Here is a 19280-nt window from a genome sequence, read left to right as displayed (position 1 = left end):
ATTGTGTATTTTCTATGCATTTTTTATCTCCATTGAGTTGCATTAAGAAAATCCCCTCAGCAGGTTTTATTTTGCTGCTATAACGTTTGGAGGTCTATAGTGAGCAATGCTATGGGGGAGGGGGGTGGAGAAGAAGGGATCTTAGTGTTCGCTAAATTACTATGGTTGGATAATCCAAAATCTCAAAAACTTTAAATCTGGCACTAACTTTCAGGCATGGATGGTCCATATGGTGGCGGTGGAGGTGGGATGGACAGAATGGATAACATGGGGAGATTTGGCCCAGGAATGAACATGGGAAGAATGGGAGGTAAGATTTCAGTGTATTAATTGACTAGAGCAAAGTTCCTTTCTACTTGGCTGTGATGGCCAGTGAGGTTAATAACTTGCCTTGTACCTTTTAATGCTTCAAAGTGGCACAGCAGACAACTTGACAGTAGAGTCTTGTCCATCTGATGCTTTCCAGAATCCCTCACATTTGAATCTTGTTCTTCAGGTGTAGGAGTACAAATATAGATGATGATGACCAACAATTGAAAGATGTCTGTATACAGAATTACCACTAGTGGTTCTGGTACATCCTTTAATTCTGCGTGGGGTTTCCAAAATAGGTTTTTATTTATGAGCCAGAGCTCTGGTGTGTAGCCATAAACAGCATTGAAATAGAATTCTCACTGGACTTTGCCATTAGGTTCCTGGTCAAGTGATCATGTATACGAGGCTCTATTACAGCGAATAGCTCCATCTTGGGCCTGAGAGATCGTGGACAAGTTTGGACTCTTGCCCATATTATAGATATGGATATTTTGAATAAGCCTCCAATATACATCTTCATGTAACTTTCTGCCCAGGATCAGGAGGAATGGATGATTACAGAGGAGCTGGTGGAGGAGGAATGGGTGGTGGCATGGGAGGTAAGTTCAACTGGGCTATAAAATGTGGATCATGAATATACATTTATAGATACAGTAACCACAGCAGATTTTGGATTTTTAGTAACCTATTTGGAGCTAAAGGTGAGCCTGTTATAATTATCTTCTGCCTTCATTAAAACCTTTATTGAAGACTGGCAAAACACTTTTTCCCCCAATTGGTAAAACTACTTTCTGGGAGAATGCACAGTACTAATCATAATCCACATTGAGTGAGTTCTTTTTACATTTCTGTAATATTATTCATGACCTGCATAGAATATTGTAGCATGTTTTACTGTAGGTCCTCACTTTCAAACAGTTGAGAGATTTCATTTTGAGTTTTCATTTGTACAGTAGTAAAACCTTGTTTGATGGGGGGTGGAATGCACCATAACTGAATGCATAGATCTTAAGTGCTTTTGACTTCAAGCAACTGTGGCTACCTTGATTGACATTAGCTAATTCTCTTTAGATTTACTTGCCCAGACAGTAAAACTGATCTTGCACACTTAGGACTTGGATTGACAGATTTTCCAGCCTATTGGAGGATTTTCCAGCCTATTGGAGGATTTTCCAGTCTATTGGAGGATTTTCATGTTCATTCCCCACTCTTGTTGCACTATATTTTAAATTGCCTAGTGAACGCTTAAGTTTCATGTAGGCACATGGACCACTGAGTCTCTGGCGAACATGAGAAATGTCACCATATAAACCCAGGTTTTGGAATGATTGGATACTGAGTTTTTGTATAACTGCTGAACCAGCCTGGTTTATTTTAAACTTCCAAAATCTAATGCAAACTTGGAGAATAAATTGGATTAATAAGCATGTACAAATCTGGGTTAATAAATTACGTACTGAATATTGAGGTTGATTTATGTAAAAAATTTTAAAATGCAAAATTGCATAACAGTAAAACTACTGCCAAGGATATTATTAGAGTTGAAGATTTTGCAAATAATAACTGAGTATATGAGGTGTATATGAATATTGGTGAATTTTGTGTATAAAGGGGATAATGAAGCTGGATAATGAAATGTTAAAGGATACTTATAGGAACAGTTTACTTGGCTTTTGCCTTGTTAAATTAATAAAATTATTTATATGTGGAATGGAGATCTGATGACCTCTTTTGGTGACCAGAAAGCCTACTCGCATCCACTCTGCTTATACCTCCTAATCTTGTAAACTTCTATCAAATCTCCCCTCATTCTTCTTCACTTAGGAATAGTCCTAACCTATTCAATCTTTCCCTGTAACTTGACTCTTGAAGACCCAACAACATCCTAATAAATCTCTGCACTCTCTCAATCTTATTGATATCCTTCCTGTAGTTGGGCAACCAGAACTGCACACAATATTCCAAATTTGGTCTCACCAATGTCTTCAACATAACATCACAGCACCTATACTCAACACTTATTTATAAAGGATAAGATGCCAAAAGCTTCCTTTACAATTCTGTCCACTTGCAGCACCATCTTCAGGGAACAATGTATCTGTATTCCCAGGTCTCTTTGCTCCTCTGCACCCCTCAGTGCCCTACCATTTACTGTGTATATGCTACCTTGTTTTCCCCTTTCAAAATGCATCAAACTCCATCTATTTGCCCATTCTCATAGTTGGTCCAGATACCTCTGCAAGCTTTGAAAATCTTCCTTGCTATCCACACCGCCACCTATCTTTGTGTCATCAGTAAACTTGCTGATCCATTTTACCACGTTATCCAGATCATTGATACAGACATCAAACAACAGTCTGAGGACAAAAGGGTCATTGGGAGTGGTGCTGGTGAACAGCATTTATGAAGGACCCTGCGGCCACACTTCCTAGAGAACTCTAGGGTGACCAGCACGCTAGCAGGATACTTGTCACTACGCGCCCCGATTTGAGGCCAGTGTTCTTGCCCCTCATGGAGCTAATAGGAAGACTGTGGAACGTAAAACTCCTCTTTACATGATTAAACAACTGTACTTGGATCTGTATGTGGAAAGAACTTCTGCGGGCCGACCTCAGACTGCGCAGGTCCTCGGCTTCTGAGCCACTCGCTGGCCTGCTGCCAGGTCACTGCCATTTTCAATGTTTCTCCATCTCAAAGGGAGGTGTTCACAGTTTGGTGCTCTCCTGGAGTCTACAACCCCTTTGGGTCCGCTGCCTAGTACAGGGTCCACTATCTTGGGTACACCCTGTGATAGGATGAGAAAAAACACCATCTCTCCATCTTTGGCAAGTGCCACCATTTTCCCTCCAGTGTAATCCAGCACAGATTGGTGACACTTAAAATTGTGTACCTGTTCACTTCATGCTTTTCATTTTTGTTTTTACTACTTATAGACATGTACCAAGGAGGAATGTATGGGCCTGGTAGTGGAGGAGGAATGGGTGGCAGTGGCTTTGACCGAGAATTTGGTAGAAATGACATGGGAATGTCTCGTGGTTTCGGCGACTCATTTGGAGGAATGGGTAAGTTTGGGGTTGCATCTTTTGTATACAGTGCAGAAATTTTAACATGGCTCGAATTTTACACTTCTACAACATGCAGTCGTAAATTGTAGTGCCTAAATTTATCAAGCAAAAAAGAAAAAAAACTATACATTCAAAGTTGGGAATTTAACTAAGAGTTGAATGAAAATCCTGAAACTCCACAACTTAGAAATTACTTGCACAGAAATGGGTGACCCAACCTTAATTCAGTAAAATCTCAGGAACATAAATGAGAATAGGAATCAAGTTGCAAGTACTTGGGAAGAAATTATGGGTGAAAATACAAGAATGGTGAATTTTTTGGAGGATATTTAAAATGAAACACCATTTTTAAAGTGTGGAGCATAATAATCCTTTTTCATCATGCTTGTTCCAGAAATCTGGCCCAAAATAGAGCTGAAATTAATTTTTAAAATTTAAATTTCAAATATACAGTCCCTTTTGGCCCACAATCCTGTGCCACCCAATTAATCTACACCCCTAGTAAGTTTTGAAGGGTGGTAGGAAACCAGGGCCCCTGGGTAAACCCCCACAGACACAGAATGAACAATCTCCTTACAGGTAACGCAGGATTGAAACCGTGGTACTGATAGCAGGCGCTGTAATGCAGTGTGCTTTACAAGATTTATATTTTATGTGACTAGACCTTAGGATTCAACACTTATTTTTTATTAATTGTGTGCAAATTACGGATGCCTTGCTCCACAATTTAAAAGGTGTTTCATTTTAACCCTTTGGACTCCGTATCCCAGTTTTCAGAGACTACCAATGTGCTCATGTACTGGTGTACTGTAGTTTATCTAGTCTGGATTACTGTATGTATTATGAAAGGTTAAACATGGCTGGAGTCCAAAGGATTAAATATCTTTATAATAATTCAATTTTCTAGTATTTTCACCCATAATTTATTCTTTTTTACTTGTAACTTGATTCTAATCTCATTTATAGATAGCCTTGTTTCTGAGATTTTACTGAATTACTTATGTGAGTGAAGATTGGATCACTTGAATCGAGATGATCAACTTCACCTGATTCTGTGCAAGTAATTTAGAAGTTGTGGATTTTCATTTTTGTTAAAAAATCTAAATGACTCTTGATTAGAATCCATCTTTGTATTGCTTTTTCTTTTTGCTTAATAAATTTAGAAAATGAAATTTATTTGGATACAGGAAATGCCATGTTGGCTAAATTAAACCCTCTCCACAACCTTGCACAGTGATGCTGAATAACAATTCACAATCGCTCCTGTGCTTTGTCATCTCTCATTGGAATTAAAGGCTGAAGATTAGACTCTCGAATTTCCTGGTTCATGATTGAATCAGTAACTTGACATGCTACAAGGTTCTAAATTTGACATTTGTAATTCAAAGTAAATTAAAGGACATTTCCAACCTGTAAAATCTTGCAGATTTGGGACTGGAAACAGGTTCCTGAAGTGGTTCTTTGAGAGAATAATCTTTAATTCTAATCTATCTAGCTGGCGGAATGAGTGCTGGCGGTGGAATGGCTGCTGGTACGCCAGGCATGGCATCTGGAATGGGTAAGAATGTGGAATTCATTTGTTTGACTATTCAAATTTGCTAAGTGGTTTAGTCTCCTTTTGTAAATCTGTTAATGTTGCAAAACTGAGTGAACTACAGCAGCTTTGAGGTTGTGTGAGAAAGGTAAGATTTCATTATTGTACATGTTCACTTGTTTCTCTTACCTTTTATTGAACCAAGAGAAATTGATTTCAGATGTATAAAAAGAATCCTGAAGTAGTTGAACAGTAACTTGGCAATGCTGGAGAAACTCACCAGGACAGTGAATTATTATTTTTTTTAAATGCAGATAGAGATCAACTTTGGTGCAGTATTAAAGTGACCTATGATGTATACTTTCACCAAATCTGATCTTCACCAAGAACTCCCATTCAGTATTCACTGACTCTGCATTGAGATGCCTAACCTGTGTATCCAACTATTAAAATGTGGTCTCACAACCAGTGACCATAAGCTTGTTGCTAAAGAGCCAGCAGCTTCCATTCTGAGGATTTTTTTTCTTCCCCCCCCCCCCCACCACCACCACCACTAAATTGACTCAACAGGAAGCTGATGAGCTAATTAAACTAGCTAAGTTCTCAACTGCAGTAATATTCATGGATTAAATATCAATTTTTCTGCTTGTGTTATGGCTTTTTTGGATTAATTCGTTGTAGGAATTGATTATCTCATTATATTCATGTGAAATGCTAGGATTTTGGTATGAAGTTTCTCGTCGCTACTTTTGTGAAACATGATGTATCCCTTGGATATTTCAGTTTTGACTGTTTCTACCTTTTGGTGAAGATTTGGACTCCAAACAGTGAAGATTTCTATACAGATGCCAGTAGTGCACTTGCACAAGTTTACATCATCTTGACATTTTGTGGCTGGAATTATTCAGGATAATTATGAAATTTGAAAAGTAATATTAAACATTAAAACTGGGCAAAGACCTCCCTTTGTTATTTTTAGCTTTATCTTGGTTAAAATACTTTTCTTTTCTTAGGTATTGGAATGGGTGCAATGAATAAAATGGGTGGAGGTATTGGTATGGATAACATGGATCGCATGGGACCTGGAATGGATCGTCCAGGCTTGGGAATGGACAGGATTGGATCCAATATGCCTTCTGGAATGACATCAAATATTGACCGCATGGGACCTGGAATGGATTGGATGGGCCAAAGTACCGATAGAATGGGCGGTGGTATGGATCGCATGGGTACTGGAATGGGTGGAGGATTTGATAAGTCCACAGATATGGATCGTAATCGTTTCAGTGGGAATTATGGAGGATCCATGGGCAGTGCTACAGGAAACCTTAATTCAAGAAGAATCTGTCAAATATTTGTTCGAAATGTGAGTATTTTATCAATTTTTTAATGCTGAAAATAATGTAATAAAATTCATTTCAGGTATGAAACTTTGGAAAATTTCATAAACTGCTTTAAGAAAGTGGAGAATGCAGAAGAAAAACTGACAATTTAGTTGGCAATGTAAATTGCTCATTTTAATCTGGCATTAAGAACCAATTTCAATGATGTACTTTTTACCAAACTGACTTTACCAAGAACTCATTCAGCTTTGGGATGCCCAGCCTGTGTATCCAACCGTTAAAACTTGAGTTCACAACCTGATCACTAGTTTCTAATTGTGGTAGCTCTCTTATCTGCCAAGAAAATATTACTTCAAACAGTTCCTCATGAGATGGGGGTGTGGGGGGGTATGGTTTTATTGGTGTTGATTTTGCTTCCATGCTGCAATGGGCTCATCTCATAGTTTTAACTCTATTATCCAGGCCAAAGCAGTACATTTTAATGGCTGTTTAAAAGTTTTGTATATCAGCAACTATTGGTTCTTGAAACTGTCAAGTTAAACATCCTCTTTCAAGTTATTGCTGTCTATTTATTGGTACACAAGTGCACACAGATGCTCAGAAACAAGTATTCTTGCTGCTGCTTTCATTTCCCATCCTTCTCTTGACCTTTCATTGCTCCCTGCCTACCTTTTTGTTGCATTTTACTCTTAACTCGTTTGAACAGTGGCTGTTTCTCTCCCTTGTAATGTACATTGACTAAATAAATTTTTCTCTAAGCATTTAATTAATTTTTACTCCAGTTTATCCATCTCAAATCCACTGAAGATTCTGAAGTGTGCTCTTTGTCTTGATTTAAAATTTGGTTTAATTATTGATTGATACATGGCCTGTAATGCTTCTCAGTTTTGGTCTTTATTTCAACCACTATCAGAACTATTTTGTTTGTAGGATCAATGTTGTCTGAAATACATCAGAATTTTCTCCCCTTCTGTTTTAGTTCAATCACTAACCAATTCAGCATCATGGTAAATACTAATACATGTAATGAGATGGGGGCCTGGAGCAGACGTGGAGATAGCCCTCCATAAATCTTCATCCGCGAAGCCAAGCCAAAGAATGAGATGACCAATTCTGACAAGTGTCTGATTTGGGAGCTTGTTTTAAAGTTGTGTTCATTGTACAAGTTGTATGGTAAAGGGCAAGTGGTTTTAAAAACCATTACCTATAATAAACTCTTCTCTCCCTGTTCTAATTATTTATTTATTTTATTCAGCTCCCATATGACATCACCTGGCAAATGCTGAAAGATAAATTCAGTGAATTTGGTAAGTTCAAATCCTTTAAAAATTATAGCAGCTTTGGAAAATTAGTTAATTGAACCCTCTCATTTCAAGCACTTTCAAGTTTGATCTCTTTGGGATAAGCTTTGAGTTGGTGATTGGGGATCCACACTGGTTATAGGACTTGAATGCTATCAAATCCTGGTTTGTTGGAGGCTATCCAGTTTGTCAGGATTAGTTAATAATACGTGTTTTGGTAAAGTGCTTAAAATTTGCTTCTTTGCATGATTTTTTTGGGCAGATTCAGAACTTTTGAGCTCAAGCATCATTCCAGAAATTGAAATCTTTATAGTTAAATTGAAGCTGTTAATATTAACATGGTATTAAGTGAGCAAGAGGTTTTCTATTTTAAATTTGAATATCTCATTCAACTCAATTTGTTTTTTAAAAAAAGTCATCCTTTTAGGGTTGTATGAAGTGTTCATAATGTTTGCTGTGTGAAGATGATTGCAGTGGAATACATAAGTGCTGGAGCAATTTAGTAGTTTTCTTATCCTCTTACCTTTTTACTTGGGCTTTTTGCTCATACCTTGGCAAAGGGCTTGGGTCCAAAACATTGGTTACCTTTGATTCCTTTATGTATGTGAACTGCTGAGTTTCTATAGCACCTTTGCACGTGTCTATTTTAAAAAAAAAAATTCTGCCAGTGTCATTAATTTGTATGGAAGAACCATGACATTGAGTTGTGCAGTGTCCCTGAATGTGCTCTGAACCTTCATATAAATTGTATATTGGCCTTGGAGGTACATTCTTGTTTTGTTTTTTTTAAATATAGGATATGTACATTATGCAGACATTAAGATGGAAAATGGCAAGTCTAAGGGCTGTGGCGTGGTTCGTTTTGAGAGTCCAGATTCTGCAGAACGTGCCTGCAGAATGATGAATGGAATTCGACTTTATGGCAGAGAAATTGATGTTCGACTTGATAGAAATGTTTAAAATCCATTTTTAGTAGAATTTTAAAAAAAGACCAAATGGTAAACTGTCCCTTTTTAGTGTTGTTTTTTGTTCCATTCATTGAAAAAAAATTGAATGGACAGTTTAACAATGTGCACATTGCATTTTGTTTTTATTTGGTAAAAAACAATATACACTTCTGTATTAGTGATTCAATAAATGTGATTTGAGGAAAATGACTTTTGTGATTACATTGTAGTACAAATGTAGGAGTTCATGCCAAGTACATTGCAGTGACTAATTAGTGTATATTTTGAACTGCATTACATTTAAGCTTTGCACCTATAGAAGACTCATTCTCTCGTTAAATTTGTACAGCATATTTCCATTTATGGTGTCTTTAAAATCTCCAGCTTTTGGCATTATAGGATTTGTGTTCTTTGAATAAATTCTGTTCAGCTACATGTTGTATGACAAGAGTGATATTTATTTTTTGCCTCAAAATATTTGTAGACTGGGAGGACCCTGAGAGATCATCTTGCACACTGTTTTTCACCAATGGAGGTTTGATTTTGGATGATAATTAGTCTCATTGAATCATTCCTTTCAACTACAGTTAAATTTGTCCTTAATCACTCTATGGTACTTGAACAAGGGACACCTCATGGTTTATTTTAAACTTATCCAACTTGTCAGTACACTCAGCAATGAGGACTTATTCCACATCTGTTAAACATGTACAGACAAATGAATGTACATTTCCCAGACTATTCATTTTGCTTCTTATAATTTCCACTTCAATTGACTAATTTACAAAACAATTGTTTTTAATGCCTCAACTTACATTCTGACTAGCAGAGTTTTTTGTTTGAGCTTGGGACCTTAAAATTACATATGAATCCACTAAAACAGACTGCCTTTCTACATTAGAGGCCAGTCTCATCAATGTCTATCTTGCCTTCAGCCATGTCTATGAAATTCTCTACTTTCTTTATCACCTGTTGACTTAAATCTGAGGTCTTGCAAAATCAATCCTTGTTTTGTATAGTGTTCCTTTTACAAAAGATGCAGATGTAACTGACTTGACTAGTTGACTTTTTTTCTCCACAAATGTTGCATGACTAGTATCCAGCATTTTTTCTAAGTGGAAACAAAGAAGGCCACTCAACATCTTTGTGTAAGAATTCCCAAAGTTTACTATCTTTGCCTGTTCTTGACATTTCTTCATCCAATGTGTTTTCAATCTCTCCTGTGGGTAGGAGAAACAGCTACTGTCAAGTCATAGGAATTTTCAGGAAGTTTGTTCTCATGCTTGAGTATAGGCTTAATGTCAAACTTTCCAAGGACATCTTTGCTAGAACCCAATGAGAATCTCTGATACTCAATTTGACTTTGCTTCCTCATTGTATTTGCTTGATGGATCTGCATGTTGTCTTTCAGTCATTTGAAAGTGATGGCACCCAATTATCTTTGAACCTCTCAATCACTCACCATTCCTAAACTATGGTGTTTTTTTTAAGTTTGCAAAGTGTATAATTTCTCTTTCCATCTTGTCAAATCCTTACCCAGTGTCTTGGTCTCTTTCTATACCATGAATATTTTTTGTGTTATAACCTTTTTGCTGCATAATCTGCAACCTTTTACTCTTCCACATCCAAATTGATAATGTAGATTTGCACCCTCACCTGAAAATTACCTATCTGTGTGGAAATGAAACTATTTTTGGCATTTCATGGATGTCCTGAAACTTCATACACCCATTTATTTTGTAGCATTCCTGAAATGTCATAAAATCAGCGCATCCATCTAGCACCTTTCGTAAATCCTAGGATATAAGAATCAGTTTGCACAAACATGCTGGAGAAACTCAGCAAGTCACGCAGCGTTTTCACATATATATAAAAAATATATATGTAACAAAGATGAAGATAAATATTTTGGCCCTGATGCAAGAACTGATGCCTGGGGGCTTATTACTTTTTAGTTCTAATTCTTTTTCAAGATTCCTGATTCACGCCAGACCTTGCGACAAGCACCCTGACAACCATGAATTGCATATGGGTATGTGGAGAGGCTGCCCACAATGAAGTTTTGGGAAGGCATGTATGTACTTAATACTAAGATGTGGGACTCGAGCCTTAAATCATGGCTGGAGATCAACAGTATTTGCTCCAGGTGTTGACTGCTCAGGTTCTAATTTCTCAAATGTGATGAAAGTAAAAATCAAATGCGGGAAGAACTCGTGCACCTTGCGCCTCAAAGATACAGTGGTGTGCAAAAGTTTGGGCACCCCTGGTCAAATTTGTTACAGTGAATAACTAAGCAAATAAAAGCGAATTACAGTTTCAAAATGACAAAAGGAAAAGCACCTGAAGCAAAAGTTTGGGCACCCTGTATGGTCAGTGCTTTGGCTTTCTGTAGTCAGCTAAGTCTTTCAATTCTTCGGGGAATTTCTCCCATTTTCCTTGCAGAAGGCTTAGTTCTGGAACATTCTTAAGCCATCTTGCATGCACTGCTGTTTGAAGTCAGGGGACTGTTTATAGAATTATGCTATTAATCTTTGGAGAGGTACCATGTTGGAAACAAACACACTGGAGACTGAAGCTGGAAAGCTGCAAAATCATTGGAGGCCTATTTGCTCAAAAAGACAGCTTGTCTGCTAATTTAGAGCAGTAAGAGTTTTGGTTATTGGATTTTGAGGTGTGCTTAGGATCATTATCTGGTTGTATAAGCTTTTTTTTTAAAATAGATGCTGTGATGTTAGCTCTCAGAATTTGCTGGTACCTGTATTTCATTGAATTAATTCCTCCCTCTACCAGTGAAATGGCCCTCGTGCCGCTGGCTGCAAAGCGTGATCGATCCACCCCTATGCTTAACAGTTGGAGAGGTTCTTTTCATGAAATCCTGGAACTTTTTTTTCTCCAAACACACTGTTGCTCATTGCTGCCAAAAAAAATCTACATTTAACTTCAGTCCTAGGTCTTGTTTCCAGGCTTGTTTAAAAGTTCTTTTGCACACTTCTGATGCCGAATTTTGGGGTGAGGATGCAGGAAAGGTTTTTTTCTGATGACTCTTCCATGAAGGTCATATTTGTGCAGGTATTACTGCACAGTGGAACAGTGCACCACCACTCCAGACTCTGACTACAAAAGATCTTAAGGAAGATTTAGAAAATGGGGGTTTTGATTTGCTTTTCCAGCAATCCTTGGTCTTCCAGGCTGCAACTTGACCTCCACTCTTCCTGTTAACTGCTATTTAATTGCGTTACGAACTGGGGAAATGGCCACCTGAAAACACTTTGCTATCTTATAACCATTTACAGAGTGGAAACAGGCCATGTCAGCCTTTAGAGTCCGCACCGGTTCACTAGAACAAATCCACTAGCTCAAACCTCCCGCTCACCTCCAATAACCCTCCAACCCCCTTAGCTCCATGAACACATCCAACCTCTTAAATGAAGGAAGGGACCCTGACGCAACTATCTCATTCAGAAGTTCATTCCATTCCGCCACCCACCACTTGCTGAGTGAAAAAGCCACCTATAATATTTCTCCAAAGTGTTGCCCCCTTACCTTTAACTTATGGCCTCTTGTTCCAACCTCCCCTGCCTTCAGGGGAAAGAGTCTTTATTCCTTTCATAATTTTAAATACCTCTATCAAGTCCCCTCTCAGTCATCTACATTCCAATGAATAAAGTCCCAGTCTCCTTAATCTCTCCCTGTAATCCAGATGCTGTAAGCCAGGCAACATCCTTGTACCCTTCTCTGCACCCTCTCCACCTTATCTATATCCTTTCTATAATTTGGAGACCAGAACTGAGCACAGTACTCCAAACCTGGCCTCACCAATGCCTTAAACAGTCGCAGCATCACTTCCCAGCTCCTATACTCTATACTATGATTTATGAAGGCCAACATACCATATGCTTTAACCACCCTGTCTACATGGGAATCCACCTTCAGTGAACTCTATACCATAACCACCCAGGTCCCTTTGCTCCTCTGTGCCTCAACGCCCTCCCCTTAACTGTATATGTCCTATTCTGGTTATTTTCACCGAAACACACCTCACACTTGTCTACATTGAATTCCATCTGCCATCTTTCAACCCATTCTTTCAAACCAACCAAATCTGTAATCCAAGAAAATCTACCTCCCTATCCATCACTCCCCCTATTTTCGTATCATCCGCACATTTGCTTACTCAGTTAACCACACCCTCTTCTAAATCATTAATACAAATGATAAACAACAACGGACCCAGCACTGATCCCTGAGGCACCCTGCTTGTCACAGGCATTCAACCTTGTCCACCATGACTCTCTGCTGCCTAACTCCCAGCCACCTCTGAACCCATGTCACAATCTCTAATTTCTAGTGACTGAACCTTCCATGTAGAACCTTGTCAAAAGCCTTACTAAAATCCAAATGGATCACATCCACCGCTCTATCTTCATCTTTTTTCTCACTTCCTCAAAAAAACTCATCAAACATGACTTTCCTTTTACAAACCCATACTGGGTGCCCCTAATCAATCCTGCCTACCCAGATATGCTGTATTCTATCTCGAAGAATACCCTCCATAACCTTCGCCACCACCGAAGTCAAACTTACTGGCCGATAATTGGCCTACACCTACTGCCTTTTTTGAACAATGGAACAACATTTGCCACCCTCCAATTCTGTGGTACCACCCCCTTCAGTGATTTTTGAAAAATCACTGTCAGTGCCCCCGCTATTTGTTTCCTGACCTCCCTTAAAGTGCTGGGAAAAATCCCAACAGGACCAGGAGACTTATCCACCTTAATTGACCCTAGAAGCTCCAAATCCTTGCTTTACTAATCCCTATCCTTTCCATAACTAAGCCCTTTGCCTCTCTTATCTCGTATAGCCCAATGTCCCTTTCCCTCCTGAATACAGACGAGAATAAATTGTTCAATATTTCTCCCATCTCATATGGTTCCTGACATAGTTCACCGGTCCCATCATCCAGTGGACCTATCCTTAACCTTCCTTATACTGTTCACATATCTGTAAAAACCCTTAGGATTCACCTTTGCCTTATTAGCTATGGACTCCTCATACCTTCTTTTTGCCTTTCTAATTTCCCCCTTAAGGTTCTTCCTGCAATCTAAGTAGCAACCATACATCTCTTCAATCCCTCATTTTTTTTTTAATATACATTTTCTATAGGCCTCCCTCTTGTCCTGAACCAACTTATTAATTTAACTAGAAAACCATGGCTCCCTCGAACCTTTAGACTTCCCCCTTTGGCCTTACTGGAACATGAAAATCCTGTACTCTCAAACTCTCACCCCTAAATGGCCTCCACATTTCCTCGACATCCTTTCCGGCAAAAAGATCAGCCCATACAACCCTTGCAAATCCCTTATTTCTCCAAATCTGGCCTCCTCCCCCCCCCCCCCCCCACTCAAACCTTCAACCTCAGACCCAACCTATCCTTTTCCATCATTAAGCTAAAGCTAATGGACCCATGATCACTGGATCTGAAGTTCTCTCCAGCGCTTACCTCCGACACCTGCCCCATTGCATTCCCAAACAACAGATTTAACACCGCTCCCACTCTAGTTGGTGTCTCAACATATTGCTGCAAAAAGCAATCCTGAACACAATGCATAAATACTAAGCCATCCTGCCCTTTTACTGACTGCATTTCCCAATCTATTTTTGGAAAATTGATATTCCCAACCAACACCACCCTATTTCTCCTGCACATCTCACCTATTTCCTTGCACATTTGTTCTTCTAGTTCCCTTTCCCCATTTGGAGGCCTATAATATACCCCCATAATAGTAACTTCAGCCTTCTTATTTTTCAGCTCTACCCACACTGCCTCCCTTGATGAGCCTTCCAGTCTACCTTGCCTCAGCACTGTTGTAATATCCTCCCTGACAAGTAATGCCACACCTCCCCCTCTTAATCCACCAACTCTGTCACATCTAAGGCAGCAAAATCCTGGAACATTCAACTGCCAGTCACAACCTTCCTTCAACCACGTCTCGCTAATGGCCACAACATCATAATGCCACATGTCAATCCACACCTTTAGCTCATCCAGCTTCCTTACTACACTCCTCGCATTAAAATAAATACAACTCCGGGATCTCCTACATCCTACCTTCTGCATATCCTCCCCTCTTTCATTCTCACAATTTTCACTACATCTTTTTACTACTTCCTGCTTTCCTCCCTCAAGTTATTCAAACTTGTTTCTTTCCTTAGCCTACTAACCCTCACCTTGCTGTCCTGCCTAACTTGAAACCCTGACCCCAACCATACTAGAACTTGAAACCCTGTCTCTCACTCCACCCCCTTAGCCACACATTTAACCTCCACCTAATTCTATTTCTGCCATCACTATCATGTGGCACAGGAAGCAATCCAGAGATTACTCCCTTAGTGGTCCTTTTAAGCTCCCTACTCAACTCCCTATACTCATTCAGCAGGATCACTTCCTCCTTCCTTCCAACATCACTGGTACCAACACGTACCACAACCTCAGGCTCCTCACCATCCCCTTTTAGGATGTTCTGAACGCACATGGTCACATCCTGAACCCTAACCACCATCCAGTTTTCCTTACTACGTCCACAAAAACCTCTGTCCTTCTAACCATTGAATCCCCTATAACTATAGCCCTTTTCCTTTTATCTCTACCTTTCTGGGTCACAGAGGTTGACACCACACCTCTGCCCACCATAGTCTGACTGTCCCCCTCCTCAGTACTCAAGGTGGAGTACCGATTTCAGAAGATTACAGACTCGGGTCCTTGCACAGGAGCCTGACCCCTCCCTTTTCTCCTCCTAATGGTAACCCACTGTGGCCCCTATGCAACCAACTGCCTGTAGCTCTTGTCTATGATAGCCTCATTCTCCCTAACCAGAGTGAGGTAATCGAGCTGCAGCTCAAGTTCCCTGACTCGGTCCCCAAGAGGCTGCAGCTCAGCCCATTTTGTGCACACGTGGATGTCTGGGAGATGTGAAGACTACATGACTTCCCACATGTGACACTGAGAGCAGAAAACTGCCCTCACACTCATCCTTTCTCCTTCTCACATCTTACAAAGTAAAAAAAAAACATATTAAATTGACTGTGAATGTCTTGCCTTTAGTCCAACACGCTCGTCCTCAGCCTTTTGAGCCTCAAAGATCCACTCCTTCACTGGGCTGCTCCCCTATACCCCCCTTTTATTGGCCCGTTGACCAATTAACCCCCTCACTCTCTCCAAGCTCCTTCTCCTCCTCCTCCAGATAGTCACCCGAACTCCAGTCACCGCCTCCTCCGACTCACAGCCCGAACCAAGTAGGCCCAAGCTCTGGTAAGCTCTGGAATTTAACGGCTTACCTGCCCATCGCTCTCTCCAAGCTCCTCCTCCTCAGTCGCCTGGACTCCAGTTGCTGCCTCCTCCGACTCACAGCCTTCTGCTTTGTAGGCATCATTTTTAATTTTTAGAGTGGTAGACAGCTGCTTAGAGGAGTTCATGGCTGCTGACGATTGGGTCAAAGTTTGAAGAGTCAGGGTATCTGTAAAGCTTTGAAATTGGCATCACCTGGTCTTTCCTAATGATGAATGTGAACAAGCTAATTAAGTTCTGAGATCTTGATAAAAGTTAGCTGGAAGCCCAAATCTCTTGGGGAGCCCAAACCTTTACATGGTGCTCCTTTTCTCTTTAAATTGTATAAAACAAAAATATTGAAAAGAATGTCATCTTGAACTTTTGGAGATCAGTTCATCAACTCAACTTTTCACAGTAATGGAAATTTTGACCAGGGATACCCAAACTTTTGCATACCACTATAAGCAAAAAGCAGACAGGGATCTTAAACATGAGAGAATGGTGGGAGGAGTCCATACTGTTACGAGCCCAGAGGACCACAAAACCCAGCAGCAATAGATATTCACCAAGACAAATGGTTATTTAAACCAAAGTTGCTTTTAATTATCTTTAAACATGAAAACAGGATTACACTTTAACTTATCACAATTAACTTAACCCCCTTCTAATTTGAAACACACGTGTATGTAAGTTCAGAAAAGTTATTTAATTCACAATCCAATCTCACTCCTCCAAGTTCAATGGTATCAGGCAATTCTTATACTGTGCACAGAATTTAATATTTATGAATTTCACCAGACTTTGGTGTTTGAAAGGTAAATGGTTACCGCTCAGGAAGGTTCTTGTCGGTTTTCAGAGAGAGATTGTTGCTCATTGCACACCCACAACTGATCCCTTCCAATCAGCCACTTCAGTGTCTTGCTGAAGAAACTTGACCCATCAGGGTTTTCCAGATGATAATCTCTTTCTTTCAGGTCACCACAGAATTCCTTTTTGTTTCCCTCATTTCAAGTGAAACATTAGGCAGCCAGTCCTCTCCTTTTGTATGGACCACAAGGGCTTTGACTAGGCTGAACTAAGCACTCACAACCCATCTTCAAAATGTTTTTTTTCTCACATGCTTGTTGTGTTCCAGTCCCTGCTGCTGTAGAACTGAATTCTCTCTCTCACTCAGAGAAAAACCACATGACCTTCTTAGAACAGCCAACTGCATTCAGACAGACTGTGGTTCCGGACCTCATCTGAGTTAGTTCCTCTGTTGCTTTCCAAAACAATGATCGATTACTCCACAGGGTGTCCAATTAACTTGTGAAGTCCTTGTAGGCATTCTTCAAAGTTTTTGCAAAGGTTCTTGAAGCCTGAACTGTCTGGATTGAGCAGAGCTCCAGCATTTTAAATGAGATGTTTTGAAGTGTATGTATGTGACCTACACTTAAAAAAAATCTGCCGGAATTTATTTCCTTTTAAAACATATCTGTGTGCAATATGAAATAGAACATAATCTATCACATCAAGTGTTTTCAGTAGAGATAAAAGTTGAGGGGCATATATTTGCCGGTTGCACATCATAATCAAACAATCCCTACATAAACGACACGGATGCTGGCATCCCCTGAAGGTTCAGGCCGACAGGGCATGACCAGAATAGTTCGTCGAACAGGATTGGTTATTGTAACAATCCCGGACCAGTGCAACATTCAAGATTTGGCGCTGATTGCATCATCCACGACGTGGCGCCCCCCCCGACCAACGTCACCTCATTTGCATCGATGTCATTTCCGCTGTGGAAGGTCATTTAACGGGAACATGGCCGCGGCCGGTAGCCGGGGGTACCAGGTAAGGAAAGTCGGGAGCTCCTAGAGTTATGGCATCGAGCTTTGGCGGCCCGATTGGCGCTGGGCTGTGCGCGTTCTCGCGGAGCAGCGAGCTCGTGAACAGGGCGAGTTCGTGGAGCGAGGAGACTCTCCCAGCGTGGGGAGTGATGTCGGGGAAACCCAGGCGGTGCATTGATGTGGTTCCGAGAGCGGCCCAATTCCTTCCTTCCCCCACCCCAGCGACCCAATTCCTCTCTTCCCCCCCCCACCCAGCGACCCAATTCCTCTCTCCCCCCCCCCCCCCAGCGGCCCAATTCCTCTCTTCCCCCCCCCCCCAGCGGCCCAATTCCTCTCTCCCCCCCCACCCCCGTGCGGCCCAATTGCTCCCAGAGGGCAGACCATTTACTTCCTACCCATAGGTAGGAAGAGAAAAGGGCCCATTATAAGCCTTCAGAGGCGGACACCTTAACTGCGCTCCTGGTATCAATGGAACGAGTAAAAACAATGCTGGAGAAACACAGTAGATCAAACAGTGTACTTTGTATAGAAAAGATAAAAGATACCATAACAAATATTTCTATCAACAATCAACGGTGGTTATGTATCTGTTGGAGACTGGCTGGAGGGGTGCCAGGTATCTGAACCGGGATGCAAAGAGGTCCCAAGGGCGCTGAAGATTTACTGACTGAGTTGGAGGTTTGGATCTGGAGCTTGGGTTACCATTGGTTTGGGTTGGATTCTGTGTGGCTGCAGAAGTGCTGGAGGTGAATCTGTGGACACTTGGTGACTGGGGTGGGGGTGGTGGAGGGGGGGTTGGGGGGTGGAAAACACTATTTTTTTGCTTCTCTCTTTTGCTGTAAATCTGACAGTGAGAGGCTCTTAGGCAATTCCTGCCAATGGCGAATCTGTCTGCCTTGTTTCGGGCATAAATAAATTTCACGTAAAGTGGCACTGTTTTATTACTTTGGTCATTGAATCTTGAATGTTTATAAAGTGCACTGTTTGACCTGCTGAGTTTCTCCAGTGTTGTGTTTTTACTTCAGCCATGCTATCTGTAGACTTTTGTGTTTTCCATCAAATGGAATGATGTACTGCATTGCTCTTGGAAAGAAAGCTGTGTATAATTCAATCAAGCATACTGGGCTTAATTGTATCTAAATGGTTAATAAGAAGATTGGTCAATTCACTGCACTGCCTTCTGATCCCTGAATATTTAATATTTTGTGCAAAATAATTGGGCAGTGATAAGTAGTAAAGGCCTTTGAGGTAAGGCCACTAATAGGCTACTTGACTGATCTGGCCTCCAATTCCAGACACCTCAATATGATGAGGATATGCTCCCTAGTTTAGAATGGCACTAGAGAAAATGGCTTCTAAGCAGTTAACCTGTCAAATCCTCTCAATATGCCTTAATATGGTTACCTCTTTCATACACCAGGGTATATTCTTTCCTTCTAAGATGACCTGTTCTGACACAGCAAGTCTTATGAACCTGCATATTCCTATTTAAATAAAGGGTCTAGATCTGTACACAGAAATGAGCACAGAACAGTTCAGCTCAGTACAGGCCCTTTGGCCCATAATGTTGTGTCAAGCTAAGCAAGCCTATTCGATAATAATCGATTTTTTTTCCC

General features: G+C 40.5%; 2 protein-coding genes across 4 annotated transcripts in view; both read left to right on the top strand.

Moving 5' to 3' along the window:
• The window catches only part of LOC138758695 (myelin expression factor 2-like), a 179255-nt gene extending 170317 nt beyond the window's left edge, over positions 1-8938 (top strand). For all 3 annotated transcript variants that reach the window (XM_069928013.1, XM_069928014.1, XM_069928012.1), the window contains 7 exons: positions 215-310; positions 852-914; positions 3249-3377; positions 4876-4938; positions 5928-6280; positions 7513-7564; positions 8355-8938. In XM_069928013.1, the coding sequence (XP_069784114.1) occupies positions 215-310; positions 852-914; positions 3249-3377; positions 4876-4938; positions 5928-6280; positions 7513-7564; positions 8355-8518 (920 nt within the window). In that variant the 3' untranslated portion in view covers positions 8519-8938. The remainder of the gene's footprint in view (positions 1-214; positions 311-851; positions 915-3248; positions 3378-4875; positions 4939-5927; positions 6281-7512; positions 7565-8354) is intronic.
• An 8649-nt stretch (positions 8939-17587) lies between these two features.
• Positions 17588-19280, top strand: part of timm44 (translocase of inner mitochondrial membrane 44 homolog (yeast)) — a 74881-nt gene continuing 73188 nt past the window's right edge. Inside the window, exon 1 of the mRNA XM_069927983.1 lies at positions 17588-17668. Coding sequence (XP_069784084.1) covers positions 17639-17668 — 30 coding nt within the window. The 5' untranslated portion in view covers positions 17588-17638. The remainder of the gene's footprint in view (positions 17669-19280) is intronic.

The sequence above is a fragment of the Narcine bancroftii genome, chromosome 3 (genome assembly GCF_036971445.1).
Source record: "Narcine bancroftii isolate sNarBan1 chromosome 3, sNarBan1.hap1, whole genome shotgun sequence".
In the NCBI taxonomy this organism is placed as follows: domain Eukaryota; kingdom Metazoa; phylum Chordata; class Chondrichthyes; order Torpediniformes; family Narcinidae; genus Narcine; species Narcine bancroftii.
This window is presented reverse-complemented; position numbering and strand designations above follow the sequence as displayed.